Source organism: Rhipicephalus sanguineus, chromosome 4, assembly GCF_013339695.2.
Source record: "Rhipicephalus sanguineus isolate Rsan-2018 chromosome 4, BIME_Rsan_1.4, whole genome shotgun sequence".
NCBI classification, from domain to species: domain Eukaryota; kingdom Metazoa; phylum Arthropoda; class Arachnida; order Ixodida; family Ixodidae; genus Rhipicephalus; species Rhipicephalus sanguineus.
Genome location: NC_051179.1, coordinates 81,644,966 through 81,661,710, shown reverse-complemented (window position 1 = coordinate 81,661,710; position 16,745 = coordinate 81,644,966). Strand labels below are relative to the sequence as shown.

The following is a 16,745-nucleotide window of genomic DNA, read 5'->3' as shown; positions in this document are numbered from 1 at the left end:
GCACTGTGAAGCAACACGGACATCAAAGACATGAAGAAAGCAGTGATGGCCACCTTTCATAATGTTTCATCGACAGATGCAGAACCTCATCACGAGCTCTGTCCTTCCGGTGCCCGCAGCTGGTGCAGGCACCGTGCAGCAGAGGCAGAGGGGAAGCCACAACCTCCACACACGTATAACCTGCCCAACAAAGTTGTTGAAGCATTGCGGCCAGTGTACCAACGCCTGTCTGACCCTCAACTGCAGGCTCGTTGCAGTGGCAACAAGACACAAAATGCCGCTGAAAGCCTTCACTCGGTGATTTGGTCACTAATTTCTAAGCAGCAGCATGCCTCCCACTTCACTGTGGAAGTAGCAGTCCATGAGGCAGTTGCGAGGTACAATGCAGGCAACTTTCAAGCTTACACCAAGATTTGTGCTGCATTGGGTATGCAACCTGGGGCCCTTACCCTCCACAGGGCTGCTAAAAAGACGCTCAGTGAGCAAGGAAGTCATCGCACATGCATGAAGTGAAAGGGCAGAGACGCAAAAGGTTGCCTCTACACAAGGACACCAAGGTCTACAGTGCTGGTGCGTTCTAACAAATGCAAACAACTTCGAAAACTTTGATAGGCTTTTCCTCACAAGTGTGTTTTGGACATTGTGCATTGCTCGTGGAAAGAGTAGCATGGGAATGACTGGACCGATTTTGATTCTTTTTCTTTTTCCTGAAACCCTGAACACTGCTTGTGGGTACGACATTCTTCAATTTCTTGTTTATGGCCCGGTTTTTTTTCTAGATCATGATTTGTCCATGACACTGTTTCTGACAATGTGTGTCAGCAGCCATGATGATCTCTAAAAAAAAGAAGAGAATTTACTAAACAATTCTGAGAGTGTCATACCTTGTAGTCTTCTTTTGTGTAAAGATCAACACCATTTGCAGCTTCCTGGCATGTTTTGTTACAGCGCTAGGCTTTCCACGAGCAGACCATATAATTGGACCATGTAGCATGATGTAACTTGAGAACTACTCAAGGTACCATGATGAAACTGCATATTTCCCTATACGAGACACTTATTAGTATGCATGCCAAATTTCATTGCTCTAGGTCAACAAACAAAAAAGTTTTTTTTCAATGCCACCTCCCCCCTTAAATTTCGCGGCACGCAGCGCGAGGCCGCCATTGGACTCCGGCGCGCTCCACCCTCTCCTCCCTCCCATCTCCCCGGCAAAAGAACGAAGCCTCAAACGCCGCGACCGAGTTGTTCTGCGTTTCTTCTGTATTTTCGTGCCATGGCAAGCCCTAAAAAGCGCAGTTCGGATGTTCGAAAGTTCAGGACTCGCCACAAGTATCGAGGGAAACTGCTTCGGACGCTTCCCAAAGCGACAGCGATGGACGATGCCCCCGACGCTCCGATGTCGGGTAGGCTTAACGCCGACACCGAACCCCGCGACAGTGGTTGTGAAATTGACGCTGCGGTGGAATTTATCAGTGCATCCCAAAAGAAGATTGGATTCTTTGAGAGTGAGCCTAGACTTGTAGGTGCTCCTACTGTCAACACGATGCTTTGCGAAATCGGCGCGCTCACGGCACTAGTGGCGGGTTCGGCATGCCACCCTTGCCGCGAACGGAAGCTCGGCGTCCGAGAGGCGACTGGAAAGCGCAGACTTTCGGCATTGCTCGAACTGTGTTGTGAAAATTCCGATTGCCCCGAGTCTACACTTTCGTCCACGCACACGTGGAGGCGGATTGTGGTCCAATTTGATGTAAATAGTGTTTTTTCTGATAAATGCCAACGTTTCAAACTTTCAAACTTGTTTTTCTCTTTTTCATTTTTTTCGACAATTTCATGTTTTGCGGGCAGCCTTTTATAAACTTATATTGTATAGTAACGAAACATGGCACACGTATTCTTCAAGACATGTAGAATGCAAATATCTACTTGAAATTGCAATATCTATCAGCATTACTTGTGAAAATATTCGGTTACTGTTTCAAAGGAGACTGAAAATAATCAGTTACAGAGTACAATTTTTTTTTATTAGTTCCATTATCTCTGTGGAATATCTGGATAGATATTGGCACTCTACAGTCTACAAAGAGTCTAATAAGATTCAACACAATGATTTTACTGAAAGTTTAGTACATAAAAGAGTTCCCGCAAAAAGTGTAACATTTTGCCATTGTGTATGACATAACTCAACAACTGTAGCAGCTACATGGAAAGTAATGACATATTTGAAATCTGCATGAAAACTATACATATAACAGAATTTTCAAGTCTCTATTGCAAAAAATAAAAAAAAAAAGTCGTTTCGAGGAGCGTCTCCCCTTAAACGGACACTGAAGCACTTTTTAAAAAAAATGACTTTGGAATGTGTAATCATAGTTTGATCCTTGCTGAAAACGAAACCCAATGTAAGAGTTCACAGAAGTGAACGCAAATGGCATTTCTTGGCGAAAAAAGAGCGGCTGCAGCCGCAGGGCTTTTTGAACTGCTGAGCGAAGGCGGTGACGTCAACTTCGGTATTGCGCGTCATCGGTGCCATCAGCTCTGTAAAAGCATGGCCTTCGCGATCGGTTCCAACAACGCGCGCAGCCAGAAGTAATCACGGAGGCTACGGCTCCGCCAAAACCAAGGTGGTAGAATAAAACAGGTGGCCCATCGAGCGCCGCGAGCGCGTCGCCGTACTGCTCGGGTTGCTCGCAGCCGCCGCTAAATTCGCGACGAGTCTTTGGGCCGAAAGACGCGCATTGCAAGCTCTCGCTGGGCTGTAAAAACCGGTTTCTCTAGCTAATTTTGTGGCTTTAAACGGTTGTTTGTGCTTTTACTAGCTTGTAGTGGCTGTCTGCCAGCTTCGACCGCAAAAGTGAGAGCGCCAGGCTTTATGAAGCTTAAAATTTTTTAATCGGCGCGGGTAGTCCCGATATGACTGTCACAGGGTGCCGATTGGAGGAGACGCGCGCGTATTTTTTTTTTTTTCCGAAAGCGTGCAAAATTCTACCGGCGAGTGTATAGAGTAAAAAAAAAGCATTTGGTTTTCACGCTATCGTATATATGTCGGAGGACAGTAGCTGGCGGTCTTTCCGTGGAATTGCATTTCTCCACAACTGCTGTCGCTTTTCGTCTTTCGGCGCGGAGAGAAGACACAGCTTTTCTTTGCACGTTTTGTAGCCAGATTTGCAATTTCGAGCGAAGCATTTTCGTCCCATTGTGTGGCCGCCGCATCAGCGGCACAGATCGAGCCACCGTGGTTTCAGCCGTGGTTCCAGCTTACAAAGTGAGCGGAAACACCGATGCGGTCGCGCGCGTTGGTTTGACAGAGCGCAACAAACGCGACGCATCAGAGCGGATCTCAAGCCGTGGGATCACGTAATCACGACCACAGTGATCTCGCCGTGATCATGATTCGAAGGCTGATTGCGACTTTGCGACGCTGGTTGCGTCGCATAGGGACGCTCTTGCTCTTCGGACGCTTGCACCCATGGACGCCTCCGCATTTATCGAAGATGACCAAGCAGAAAGGAAGAGACGCGGCTGCAACGCTGGTTGCGTTGCATGCTTTCATTAGTGGCGCGCCCGTTCTAAGCAATGGCAACTCTTCAGTGTTGCTCTAGGCCTCTCTGGTGTGATAAATACACCGCGGATCTCTTCCTCAAAAGTTAAAGATGCAAATTGCAGTTTAAATGCTCGCGACGCACACTGGCCACATGCTTTCAAATGCGCCGGAGCGGAGATATCGGCCCAGAGTAAACCTGCTGCCACCTTGCGGAAAAGCGGCGGCAACACGAGCATCTCCGTGACACGCGCGGCGCATTGGCGGAGCGGCGCGTCGGGCCGCCTGTTATTCTACCACCGTGGCCAAAACTACCGACGATGACGTAGTTCGGGTCATGCCCACACTTTCGGCGCGTTCGCGTGGTCGGAGCAAGACGAACTTTTCTTTCGCGTCTTTTAAAGCTCCTGCTGCCACAACAGCGAAAAAAATTACGCCATCGTCGACAATAATGTTGCTCCTTGTTAACAACAAAAGTTTTACCGAATTGTAAAACCACTTCAGCATCCCTTTAAGGAGGGACGCGCCCTTTGAAAATCGAAAAATCGCGAAAAACTCGGTTCTTGAAAAACCGTATATTTGGGCTGTACGTATTACAGTCGAGCCCGACTATATCGAACCCGTTTATATCAAATTATCCCGTATATCGAACAATTTCTAAACACGGTAAATTTACATTGAGAATACATAGCAAAAGTTACTGTTACATCGAACGAAAATAGCAACGACAACCGATATATCAAACTCCATGTGCCTCAAAAGTGCCCCAGCAAGTTGGCTTTCCCTCGCGGGGCCGGGGTAAACTGCCGGCGCCACCCTAGAAAAAGTGGTTTAGACCCGGTTGTGCACGGGCAAACACCCCCCCTGCAAGAAATGATCCTGGCCCGCTCGCAGCGCTTACAGCCAATCAGAGGCCGTCGTGCTTTCTCCGAGGCGCGGAGGCGGTAGAAGTGAGCGCCATTTTCTTTCTTTATGCTTGTGTGCCTGCTGCTGCCTGTTTTCCTCCAGTCCTCATTCAGTGTGGTCCGTGCTGGTGGTGTTGCCTGTTGGTGCTCTGTGAACTTTATTGGCGCGCTGTCATCATGGCTTGTGCAAAGAGGCAGAATTTGCCGTTCGCCGCGAAACTCGAAATCATAAATCGGGTCGAGCGCAGGACTTGCTCGGAGCTCTTTCTATGTTGAGTAGATCGTGGGCAGATGTCAGGAAGGAGACGATCCAGAACTGCTTTAGGCATGCCGGCTTCCGCATGCCTGGTGATGACATCCCAAATTCCGATGACAGCACTGAAGACACCGCAGGTGTTTCCGCCGAAGTTTGGAGCGAGCTGGCAGAGTTCCCGGGAGCTATCGATGGATCGACATTCGACGAGTTCGTCAGTGCGGACGATGATGTCGCCATCATGGGTGAGCTACAAGATGAGGACTACGTTGCAGACGTCGTGCCGACCACGAGCCAAAGCGACAGCAATAAGGAAATTGACGATGGCCCATTGCCTACATCCTCCGAAGTGATTAGTGCACTTGCGTTGGTCCGGCGCTATTGCGTGAATGTGGAAGGTTGCGGCCTCAGCTGCTCCGACTCGTTGTACAACGTGGAGGCGTGCGTGCTGTCGCAGGCAGCGAAGTCGTTGACACAGAAGAAAATTCAGGACTATTTTGTTCCAAAGTAGGGAACACAAGTAAGCCACCATATTAATAAAGTACTTTTCTTATTGTTATGTGCCTTTGTGTCAAAATCCTATAGCGGGCCTATATCGAATTATGCCATATATCGAACTAATAAACGTTTTTTGGCGAGTTCGATATACCCGTGTTCGAATGTACAAACTAAATTTCCTGTAATTATGAACGCCTAAAACATCGTAAAAGTATGTCAAATTGGGTAATAACGAGCAGCGGCAGCTGCTGCGCCGGCTTATCGCTCGCGTTATCGCGTTATCGCCCGGCTTATCGCTCGCGTTATTTCGTTATCGCTCGCGGCACTTCCTGAACTCTACACTGTGTTTACGATATCGCATCCTGCCCGCCGACTAAGAAGTGTCATGTGCCTCTGATCGTTGTGTTATCGGACACGCCGGTAGTTGGGGTACACGCATTCAGTGGGTTCGTGCGCTGAATCTTTATATTAACTTTGTTACCGTGGTCAAGTGCACCTCCAACAACAATTATGACGGCCCTTTTCACAGCGAAGCGACCTCTATATCGGTAAACACGATTGCATCGATGGTGTCAGCGCTCGTATCTTCAGCGTGCACCAGCGGCACGTGTATGCATAGTTGACAGGAACTTGGCGTCTCGAATCAACCTCGGCGATCGCAATCCCGACTCGTACGAAAAAAAAAAAAAAAGGCAGGAAAGGTGGCAATAGGATAGAAATCAATAAAAACGCATTTTCTTTAATCTACAGGGTCATTTCAGACCAGATACGTGATGGAAACTTTCGAAGCCCAATATCTCGAAATGACATTTTTGGATGGTGATGCTGGTTAGCCGAGAGATATCTCTGGTACCATTCATCCGATTTCCAGTCAGGTTTTTTTTATTATGCACCTGAATAAATTTCCCAGGGCAAGACAAAGCCGTTTTTCAATATATGGCGTCAGTAATTTGTAATAACTAAAATTTCATTGATGAAACCCTAATGAGCAACACTACATTCAGTGCTCTGCTAAAATTTTTTAGCAAAGAAATTTAAAAAAAGGGCTTTGTCTTGCCCTAAAGTACCCATCCAGGAAACTTCATAGTGAATTTTACAGTGCTAGCACATTTCCCAACTTCTCCAGGCCCTGACTAATAGACCCATGTGAACTACTTCGACACATGGCTGTAACTTGGGAACCAGTTAATATAGCTGCATAAAACTTTGTGGTTAATCAAATGGCTTTGCTATTAATCTATCCTGAAAATTTTATCATGATATCTCAACAAACAAAAAAATTGCCCTTCGAAGGTAGTCTCCCTCCTTAACTGGCCAGAGTGGCACTGCCACTCGTGTATGTGCTGACTGTCTGTGTTATTCAGAGGTAATCTGTGCAATGTGCATGGAATGATGCACCAGTTTTTGCATTGTGGTGGGTCACGGCAAACTCCGTTCACTGTACTCCCCTGGCAGTGCTGATTGGCCAAGCAGTGGTACAACTTGCAGCAGTACCTTTAGCAATGCAGGTATAAAAGCGGACAACTGCGTTTCTCTGTATTTTTCAAGGACAGTTTATGAGCAGTGAACGTGCGATTTGTTTCTGGGGGCTTATACAGTCGCCGACTGATAAATCGGACACCGATAATTCGGACATGCTCGGTAATTCGGACAGTCGCGCGGCGCCGCCGATGATCCCATAGAAGTCATGCGTAAAGACGACCGATATTTCGGACACCTGCAAGATCTACATTCGATAATCCGGACCCTGTCCGAGATTGTCGCGCACGCCGAATCGCCAGCCATTATCTCCTCCGGCACCCTGTACCATACAAAGTATGGCCTCAGAGATCAAAACGAAAGCTAATTGGTGATCTATGAGGCTTTATTTCGATCGCTACGTTATGCCTCAGAGATTTGCAATTGGAAATGCCGATCTTGGAGGCACTGGTCAACTTGGGAAATCGTATCGACATCGCGAACATCCTACATTCCGGTTCCTGTATACCTGCGCTGCGCTGCTATTGCCAATGCGTCTGCGGTAGAGCTTTTTGCGCGCGCGTTCATTTTTATCTTGAAATTGCTTTATTTTACGCTCTGCTGTCTCAAAAGATCCGAGTTAAATGGTGCCGACGGTGCCCTCACAGCCAGCGCCGAAGGCCGCACCGACGACAACGAAACGCGGCAGATACAGTCAACTGCCGATTTTTCGTACGCCCGATTTTCCGGACATGCTCGAAAATTCGGACGCTTTCGCGGCACCGTCAGCAGCCCCATAGACGTCAATGGTCAAGAACGTAGGAAATTTCGGACGCTAAATCTGTTCGGCATCCGATTTTTCGGACTTTGCCCAAATTGCAGGTCAGAAAGGCAATAATTGAAGCCCCCACCTCTGCCGCATCTATCATCTCGTAGGTTCGAACCAGCGCTTTCGCGAGTCGACCTGTTTGCGACAGTAGCAGAGTCCGAAAGTCAGCTTTGTCGCGATGCCGAAGTGCTATGGTGTGAAGCGGACCGGAAATTCAAAGGGGCCGCTATCACGGCGCCGTGAGGCGATGTCTTTACGGATAAGCAGTGGAAATGCATGGAGGCGTGATGGCGGCAGGTGGCAAACGCGCTAGTACGGCTCAATCGCTGACAAGCCTTACAATAAGCATCTTCAGTCAACTGCTCGATAGTGCATGTGGCCTGATGCAGTTGCATGCGTAGTGCACGCATTTACAGTCGACGTCCGATTTCCCGGACGCCCGAAATTCCCGACATGCCTGATTTCCCGAACTCATCTGTGGCACCGTCAAGTTCCCCCGTAGAGTCAATGTATTAAAAAGTCCGAAATTCCGGATGCTTATAGCCTTCGCCATCCGATTTCCCGGACTTTTTACTGTTAACCGCCGACCTAAAGTCACCACCGACACCGCCATTTTGGTTGTTTTCATTTTCATATCTTTGAACCCACCATACTCGCATCGCAGGTGTGGCCAGCAGCACCGCCGCACCGCGCCGCGGCTGCCGTAACCTGGAAACCGCACGTGTCAATCCGTTGCCAGCCGTAGCTTAGCCAAGCCAAACCTCACTGTGTTCGTTCACGTGTTGTTTTGTCAGCTGTGCCAGCTCTGCGGTCGTGTCTGCGGTTGATCGTTTGCTGCTGCGCGCTACCTTCAGCGATCACGTTTCCCGACCTTCAGCATCCACCGAGTTCCTAGCTGTTTCGTGCTGCGCTTTTCGTCGAGCGGATTCGCCGTTTACAGCAATGGCACCGATTGCTCCTTCGTCTTCGTCCGCGCCTTCGAAGCGCACAAAGCCACCTCGTAGGCTCACGATGACAAACTGCCATCCGCGGCTGTTGCCTTCGACGACCTGCGCGCTGGCGGCGTGTTGATTCCAGCCGAGATAACCCTTGAGGGCTTCGCCGACGCTGACAAAGACCTCGAGCTATGTGCGGAGTTGACCGATGACGAAATCATTCATCAAGTTACGAAGGATTCCGATGACTCCGACACCGAGAACGAAGAGCCAGCTCCTACACAGCCAACGAGCTCGGAGTTGACGCGAGCACTGATGACACTGTCATTGGTGTACAGCGGCAACATGACGTTGACTGAAATTGAGGCAGACATAATCGCGGGCAAGCGGACCGTGCAAAAGAAAATAAGCGACTTCTTTGCGCCCAAGTGCTGACCTATGAGGTAGTGCCGGCCACGTCGTATTTTTTTTTTATAAACGGCTCTTTTAAGGGGAGATGCTACTCGAAGACACTTTTTCTTTAATATTCACCCTAGAGCAATGAAACTTGAGCTGCTAATAGAACTTTTTATGCTGATTTCAAATATATAATTAGTTTTCTTGCAAGTTGCATACTTTTAGTTCTGCAACATGACAAAGTGAAAAACTGAAGCATTTTGCCCCCCCTCTTTTCAGACCTAAACTTCAATAATTTTTTACAATTGATAGTTCATAATGTTTCAAATAAAGTGCGGAATGCAAATAACTAATTAGGAAGTCCATACAAAATATGTACTAGACGTGAAAAATTTTAACGTTGGAAGTTCATATTTCTCCTACCCTAGTAAAGTTTACATAACTTTTTTTTATTTTATAATAATAATATCGAAACTCAAACAAGATAATTGCATTTCTCGTACTTTGGAAAAACTTTGGGAAAAATTTCATGCAGATCTGAGCACCAGAAGTACCCGAAAAAGGAGGGGCACATTGACAAAAATGGCAAAATTTGTGTTTTGAGAAAAACGAGTTTTAAAGTCAAAATTGCATGTTTATTTATCAAAGATGTCATTGAATGCAACGAAATTTGTACACAAGAAAGAACAATCCTCCTTGTAGTGGCCACTGCCATTAAAATGCGCCAGCACCATAGGTTTGGCCCTCACGGCTCTTTTGAGCTGACTCCTCGACAAGAGATTTTTTCTTCAGCGCACGCCGACGGGCCCTTGCTTCTCCTGTTAGTTTTTGAGACATTTTTTTCTGGCGTGTGCTGTCCCGTGATGTGCCAAGAGCAACCAGATCATGAGACGGGAGCACGCCAAGCTCTTCCAGAACACGTTCAAAACTGGAGTGCCCTCGATTAAACCAACATGTTCAGTGCTGTCATATCAGCAATCAACGAAGACTCGTTGTCCTGCGATTTTTCTTCGTCTTCGAAGAGTCCGATCTTTTTCTGGGAGGCACTCACATATTCGAATGCCGCGGCAAACTCGTCGGACGCATCGGCGTCACTGCAACTACGCCTTGCGGCAGCAGACGATCTTTTTGTGGTTGAGTGTTCGGCTTTGATTTGCGCCGGCGTCCTCGAAATTTGTGTGTCGCGTGAAACTTCACAGGCCGGTGACCGCGCTTCCTACGGCTTTCTTCATCAATAACGGACAAGCACTCGAGAAAAGCGTTGTTCAGCTGCGCTGCTCGACGAGACACGGATCCTGCAAGCAGGCTTCACAGCACACACAGGCGCGCAGCGGCCAATGGCGGCTCCCGATCCGCACCACGTGATTTAAAGCCAGTCGCGGCGCTCGAAGAAGGCGGCAAAAGCGTGCTTCTCTTTATTATTTCTTGCGCTGCAGCAGCGCGGGAAACCGTTGTTATTTGAAGAGTGAGGCTCGGCTCTTCGCCTCATGCGGTCGACAATGGTGAGCGGCGGCGCATTATCAGCGGCAAGGTGCTCGAAGATGACACACTTTCGGCTTTTTGACAGCCACCTTGTGCTCTTTAGACGCAATTTTAAAGCATTTCCAGTTGAGTCTCGACATTGATTTTTTTTTTCAGAACAGTAGAGGTACTAATCTCAACAAAACAGGCGAAAACAAAAAATCGATAATTTTTTAGAAAACTCGTGTTTTTCGACCCGCATCTCCCCTTAAGAGCCACCGAAACGATGCATTGGCTGAATTGCTTTGGGAATCTTGTACTCCAGCTGTGACCCTCTCCATCAGCGAAAAATACCTACCAAAAAGGTGCGTTTTCACGTGCATTCGTTCTTCCGGACTGCCCGATTTTCCGGACGTTTTTGCGGTCCCTTGAGGGTCCGGGAAATCGGACGTCGACTGTAATGGGCGAGAACCCAAACGCGCCGCGCCGCCATTCATGCTGCCTCTTTGTGCGACCGCTAAGGCGCCGCACAGACGCGTTGCCTTCGCGAATGAAACCAGCTTGTCATCGTACAGCGATCACATCACGCTGGCGGAGATACAGGCGGACTTCGTTGCACGTAATCGGAAGTGCGGGCAGCAACGCATCGACAACTTTTTCGGCCACCGAGACCCTGAAGTGTCAATAATAGTATTTTTTTTTCTGACTCTTTCATTTTTTCGGACATTCAATAATTCGGACTTATTTACGTTCCCCATAGAGTCCGAATTATCGGTCGTCGACTGTAGCTACAAAAGACATTGATCGAAGCATTGTGCTTGTACGCAAGCTATTCACTGCAGCTTTACTGAAGTACAGTTGAACCTGTTTATAATCAACTCGAAAGTGCCGCAAAAAGTGCTCGTTCTATCAGTAGTTAGTTGTATATGGTCTCTCCCTTAAAAATGTGCACTTGGCGACCAAGCTAGGTTTTTTTCTGCGCATTTCTGTTAAAGAGGGCTAGCAAACCCTCCGGTGACAAGCTATGCCTTTTCGTGCTGGCTCATGAGCTAGTTAAACCGCCTTTGTAATGAACTGATGCCGTTTCACTGAAGCGTGGTACCGCCACGTGGAGCCAGTCATCCCTGGCTAGTTGTGTGCAGCATATCACCTACTTGGGTTGTTGCCTAATAGAACATGCACTACACGCTCACTGTCAGTGCATCGACATTTCTCGGTGCCCTCGCCACTCAACACCAGGAAGATACTTTCGTTTCTACAAAGTGACGAGCACTTTAAAGTGGTCTCGCACGACGTGGCGGCGACGACCTTGTGAACGGCATCCTGGCGCGCTTTTACTGCCTTCAATCCGCACAGTTTACGCCATGCATGCAGCTGAGCAGATAGCTGCAGATGATTGGATAATAAGGTTGGCAGCGATAAGCCATAATGGCCCATTCATCGTCGGCTGCCACCTTGCCTTCGCTCTTTTCTGATGCTTATCCGTGAAGGCATCGCTGCTATCTCGTGGAAGTCGTAATCAATGATCGACCGCTTTGTGCCGTTACCGAAAAGATGGAAGACCAATTGCGGCACATTGTGGCGTCGATGTGTTGAGGGGTGCAGTGAACTTTTATGCGATGAAAAGTTACCACGGTTATCGCTTATTGCATTTATGGCTTCTTGCAATCCAAGGCATTGTTTGGTTCATCGTACGTGGCCGTAGGTGCAGAGAACGACGTCAGAACAGGTTTCCATGCAAAAGCTGACTGCAAGGCTTCATACTGCCTCCTATTTCTTTTTTCTCTTTTTTTCCATACTGCCATTCTGCCACTGAAAATGCGCCTTGAAACTGAGCATCCTCACTCACAGAGTCCGAAATCTGCTTGCGGTGCTCGCAGATCTAGGATATCTTCGTTGCATGTAAACTGGAGCAGGGTGCACCTGCGTGCGCTTCGTTCATGCTTTACAAGGCCTGTTTTAACTTTGTTTTTTTGTTTTTTTTTTTCGCTTCATATGCACCATATTTTTACCGCAACCGTGTCTTAAGTGTTGGCTGTAAAACTTGGAGGCTTTGAATTAGGGGTGTGCGAATATTCGAAATTTCGAATATTTTTCTAATAGTGTTTGCTATTCGATTCACACTCAGAATTTTACTATTCGAACTATTCGAACTTCCCAAAGACAAATACAGTCAACGTCCGATTGAAAATGATCCGTCCAGATTTTTGACATGCTTCACCTCATTACACTCTCGTATTGCGGCAAAGCTGCCTTTCAAGCTTCGTTACGGTCGAACTTGGGCAAGACACAGTTAACGTCCGATTGGAAGTGGTCCCTAGATTTTCAACATGCTTCACCTCATCACACCCCCGCATTGCGGCAAAGCTGCCTTTCAAGCTCCGCTACGGTCGCAAATGTATTAACTCAAGAAAAGGCTGGTTCCAACATGGAGATGAAAGATGCGGCAGAGGTGGGGGCTCAATTAATGCTGCTTTGGACCTGAAATTTGGGCAGGAAGTCAAGAAAATCGGACGCCGAAGCTTTTCAGCATCCAAAATTTCAGACGTTCTTATGTACAGTGGAACCTCGTTAATGCGTACCTGCCGGGAACGCCGCATAACTACGCACTAAACTGTAGCACTCATTAACCACCAAGTAAAAATTTGCATCTCCTCACATATGCCATCGCCGCCAGCAAAGAAATACAGTGCCACAGCAAACGTTGCCTAAAGTACCCACTGCAAAGCCTATTCTTTCTTTTTGCCAAACTGGAGAAAGATTCTGGTACTCTCGCACGACCATCCGATAGTGCCGATAGCGCGCGGTGGCGACGCCAAGGAGCATTTCGGTCCGGTATACGCAGTGACCAACGTAGCGACAGAACGGACAGTGTCGGCTTTCCGCAATATATGTGTGTGCGTGTGTACCACACTCTGCTACTAAATGAAATGTGACACAGTTCCAGTGAAACGCGGTACAGCTGCGTGGAGCCGATCGTCTCCTGGCTAGTTGCGTGTAGCGCGTTGCCTTCTCGGCTCACGCCGTCACTGCCGGGCCGCAAGGCCGCCTGCTGTACCGCACGCGCGCATTTGTCGTGGGAGTGCTTTTCGTACCCACTTCGCTCCAGACCGTGCACAGATGCGGCGATGAGCACAGATGAGCTTGTTTGGTTAACGTGGCGATGACGAACTTCCTGCAAGCGATGCACACTCCGCGACACTCTAGCGGTCCTGGCAGCGGACGAAAGCGCGTTTGGGTGGTCGCCCAATAAAAGCGTGCAGTATGGTTACAACAGCGCTACACTTGCTGTACCGTACGCATGCGTTTAGCATGATAGCGTCTATAAGAGATTTCTCGTCGCCCACGACCAGCAACGCTCAACTCCGCAACAGCGAGCTGCTTTCGTTTCTACAAAGCGGCGCGCGCTTGAACACGGCCCTGCACAACGAGGCGGCAGCGATCGGCGGCCCAGCGCGTTCAGGTTGCCGCCTATTAAAAGCGTGCGGTAGGCTTAAAGTAGTGCTGCGGCACACGCGTGCCCGAGCAGATATCTGAAGATACTTATTGTGATAAGGTTGTCGGCGATAAGTCGTGCTGGCGCATTCGTCGGTGGCCGCCGCTTCACCTTCGTTCTTTCCCGATGCCTACCCACAAAGGCATCGCCGCAATTGCGTGGAAGTCTGAATCGGTGATCGACTGATCTACGCACTTCTCGAGAAGACTGAAAATCTTTGGCGGCACATTGTGGCATTGGGAAGTTCAGCGGCGCAGTAAAATTTCATGGCACAAAACGTTATCGTGGTACGCAGGGTACGCACTAACCGGTAGGCGTAGGGTGAAGCACTACGGCTTAAGCGGTCAGCAAATGCATTAGGCTCTATGAGACCCGGTCGGGGATTCGTCGCAACTACGTTTTAACCGTTAGTACGCTTAAAGCGGGTACGTATTAACGAGGTTCGACTGTATCGACATCTACGAGGCAGATTTCAAACTCCGGACTTGAAGGGAGCACACCCTTGTCTGCCACATCAGTTGGGTTTCCACAAAAGTTGAAAGAGGAGTAGAGGCTGAGGAAATGACATCTTTGCCTGTCACATGTAACGTGTTGCCGACAACACTTTGGTTGCACCAAAAGATGTACATAAATACAATTCGGCCTCTACATTGCTTCATTCTTGATAAGACAACTATGAAACACCACCCCACCAACGCTTCATCAACCTAGTGAAAAGAAACACTTTCATGTTGCTATCTCATAAGAATACGCTTAATAATCCTCTCCAACTTTTTTTCTGCAATTTTGCTTCGAAGTATTCGAGAAACATTCTAGAAATATTAGAGAAATATTAGAAAAGTATTCGAATGCGCTTCACACCCAAAATTTTGTTATTCGCACAGCTCTGCTTTGAATATGTTGACACTGTTTCAATTCGTAGCATAGAAAAATTGCAACTGCACCGAAATATGGTCGTTACAACTGATAGACCGTTATATCTAAGATCGTTATAAATGGGTTCGACTGCATTGGTCTTGTAGTGTTAGTCTGCCAAGTAGCGTGTGTGCTCGATGCCTAGCATGTGCTTTATTTCTCCCCTGTGCAAAAGAAAAGGAAACTTTGGCAAGCTCGTTTACTTGTGAGCTTGCCAAAGCTCACAAGTAAACCTGCCACAGAGCTGCACCTCTGTGGCAGGTTTATGGAGTCTGATGGAAGCGCCTCTTATCCCTCGCTTTGTGCAGCCATGCCCCTTGTCCAAACGAGGCACGACCTTCCGGCTTCTATGCACGTGGCTGCAGCAACAGGCCAGCCCATCCTGGCGCCTGCCGGCCTGCCCAACGCCCCTCAACTGATGGTGCAGTACACACCAGCGCAGGGCATGATGCACCCGTCTGGGCCACCACAGGCGACCGTGGCCTACCAGCAGGTCAGTGCTGCTTCCTGCTGGGATGTCTCGCTGCATTCATGCAATGGAGCAGGAAAGCTATTCTGGAGCTGTCCCTCTAATGGACTTGTCCACTTTGGACTGACGTCATCGGAGTGCGTTCAGTTGCTGCAAGAAGTGGCACGCCATGACGTAATCGTGCAGATGTGATAAATGGGTAGCCGCATTAAACCAAATTTGAGGGCTAATGCAATCACAGAATCTGGGTTAATGCACGACCTCTGTGATCCGCACGGTCAAGAGCAGATCTCTGGAGGCTGCGTTCGTCGCATTGAAGTGCATTGGGTTCGTCTCACTTGTGTCGAGATTTGTGGAATCCCCGTCTCGTTAAATAATGTTGCGGAAGAACCGGAAAAGGGGAGAGGCGGTTACGGAGGGGTGTGCTGCTTGTCAAGCTCCAACCAATCGGCTGTGGCCGAAATGAGCAGTCCACTGAAATGACACTTTGAGAATAGCTCCCCAGCAGTACGTTTAGATGTGTGCTCGTGGGTTGTATAAGCAGGCATTTTGGTCCGCTTCCAGGCTTTCGCAATACATTCGGTACCAGCCGCAAACCCTGCTTAACTACGTGTCAACCGCCACTTGCAAGTTTTCATCTCGTGATGAGGGCCACTGATACCAGCAAAGCGCGGGATAGATTACGGCTCTCTCGCATGGAGCGTTTGGAAACGATGACGCGGAACACAGACTGTGGCGGAAGAGCGGACGACTCGTCCGGCTTTCCCCGATGCGTCCGCGCATGTAAACGATGCGTACACACAATCGCTGCGTATTGCCGAATCTCTGCACACACAGCATTTGCTGCCGTGTGAAGCTGATCGTTTATAGTTGTGTGCAGCACATTGCCAACTAAGCTGACGCTGTCACTGTACTGTTGCTGTATCGTACGCACAAATTTATCATGAAAGGGTTCGTGATGCGCGCTTTGTTCCTGGCCGCACACGGGCGCGGAAATGGCGAGCTGGTTTCGTCCGTGAAGGCAACGCGTCTGTACGGCGCACTTAGCGGTCTTGTACAAAGAGGCAGCATGAATGGCGGCGCGTTTGGGTTCTCGCCTATTAAATGCCTGCAGTATGCATGCAACTGCGCTAGGCCGCATGCACTACTGAGCAGTTAACTGAAGATGCTTATCGTAAGGGTTGGCGCCATGATAGCGGCCTCTTTGAATTTCTGGTCTGCTTCACCCAATAAGGCTTCGGCATTACGGCAAAGCTGACTTTTGGACTGCTACTGTCGCAAACAGATCGACTCGCGAAAGCGCTAGTTCGAACCTACGAGATGATAGACGCGGCAGAGGTGGGGGCTTCAGTAATGCCTTTCGGACCTGCAATTTGGGCAGAAAGTCCGAAAAATTGGACGCGGAAGAGTTTCAGCATCTGAAATTTCGGACGTTCTAATACATTGACGTCTATAGGGCTGCTGACGGTGCCATGAAAGCATCCGAATTTTTCGAGCATGTCCAGAAAATCGGGCATCTGAAAAATCGGCAATTGACTGTAGTACACAACATAGAACTGACAGATGTTAATAGAACTCTTCAAAACAGT

The 16,745-nt window shown here is 48.6% G+C and overlaps 1 protein-coding gene across 11 annotated transcripts in view; it reads left to right on the top strand.

The window, feature by feature from the left end:
• The window catches only part of LOC119391346 (ataxin-2-like protein), a 72,137-nt gene that overhangs the window by 35,754 nt on the left and 19,638 nt on the right, over nt 1-16,745 (top strand). For all 11 annotated transcript variants that reach the window (XR_007415805.1, XR_007415808.1, XR_007415807.1 and 8 more), the window contains one exon: nt 14,996-15,180. Coding sequence is in view for 1 of the 11 variants with exons in the window: in XM_049414737.1 (XP_049270694.1) it covers nt 14,996-15,180 (185 nt within the window). In the remaining 10 variants the exon portion in view is untranslated. The remainder of the gene's footprint in view (nt 1-14,995; nt 15,181-16,745) is intronic.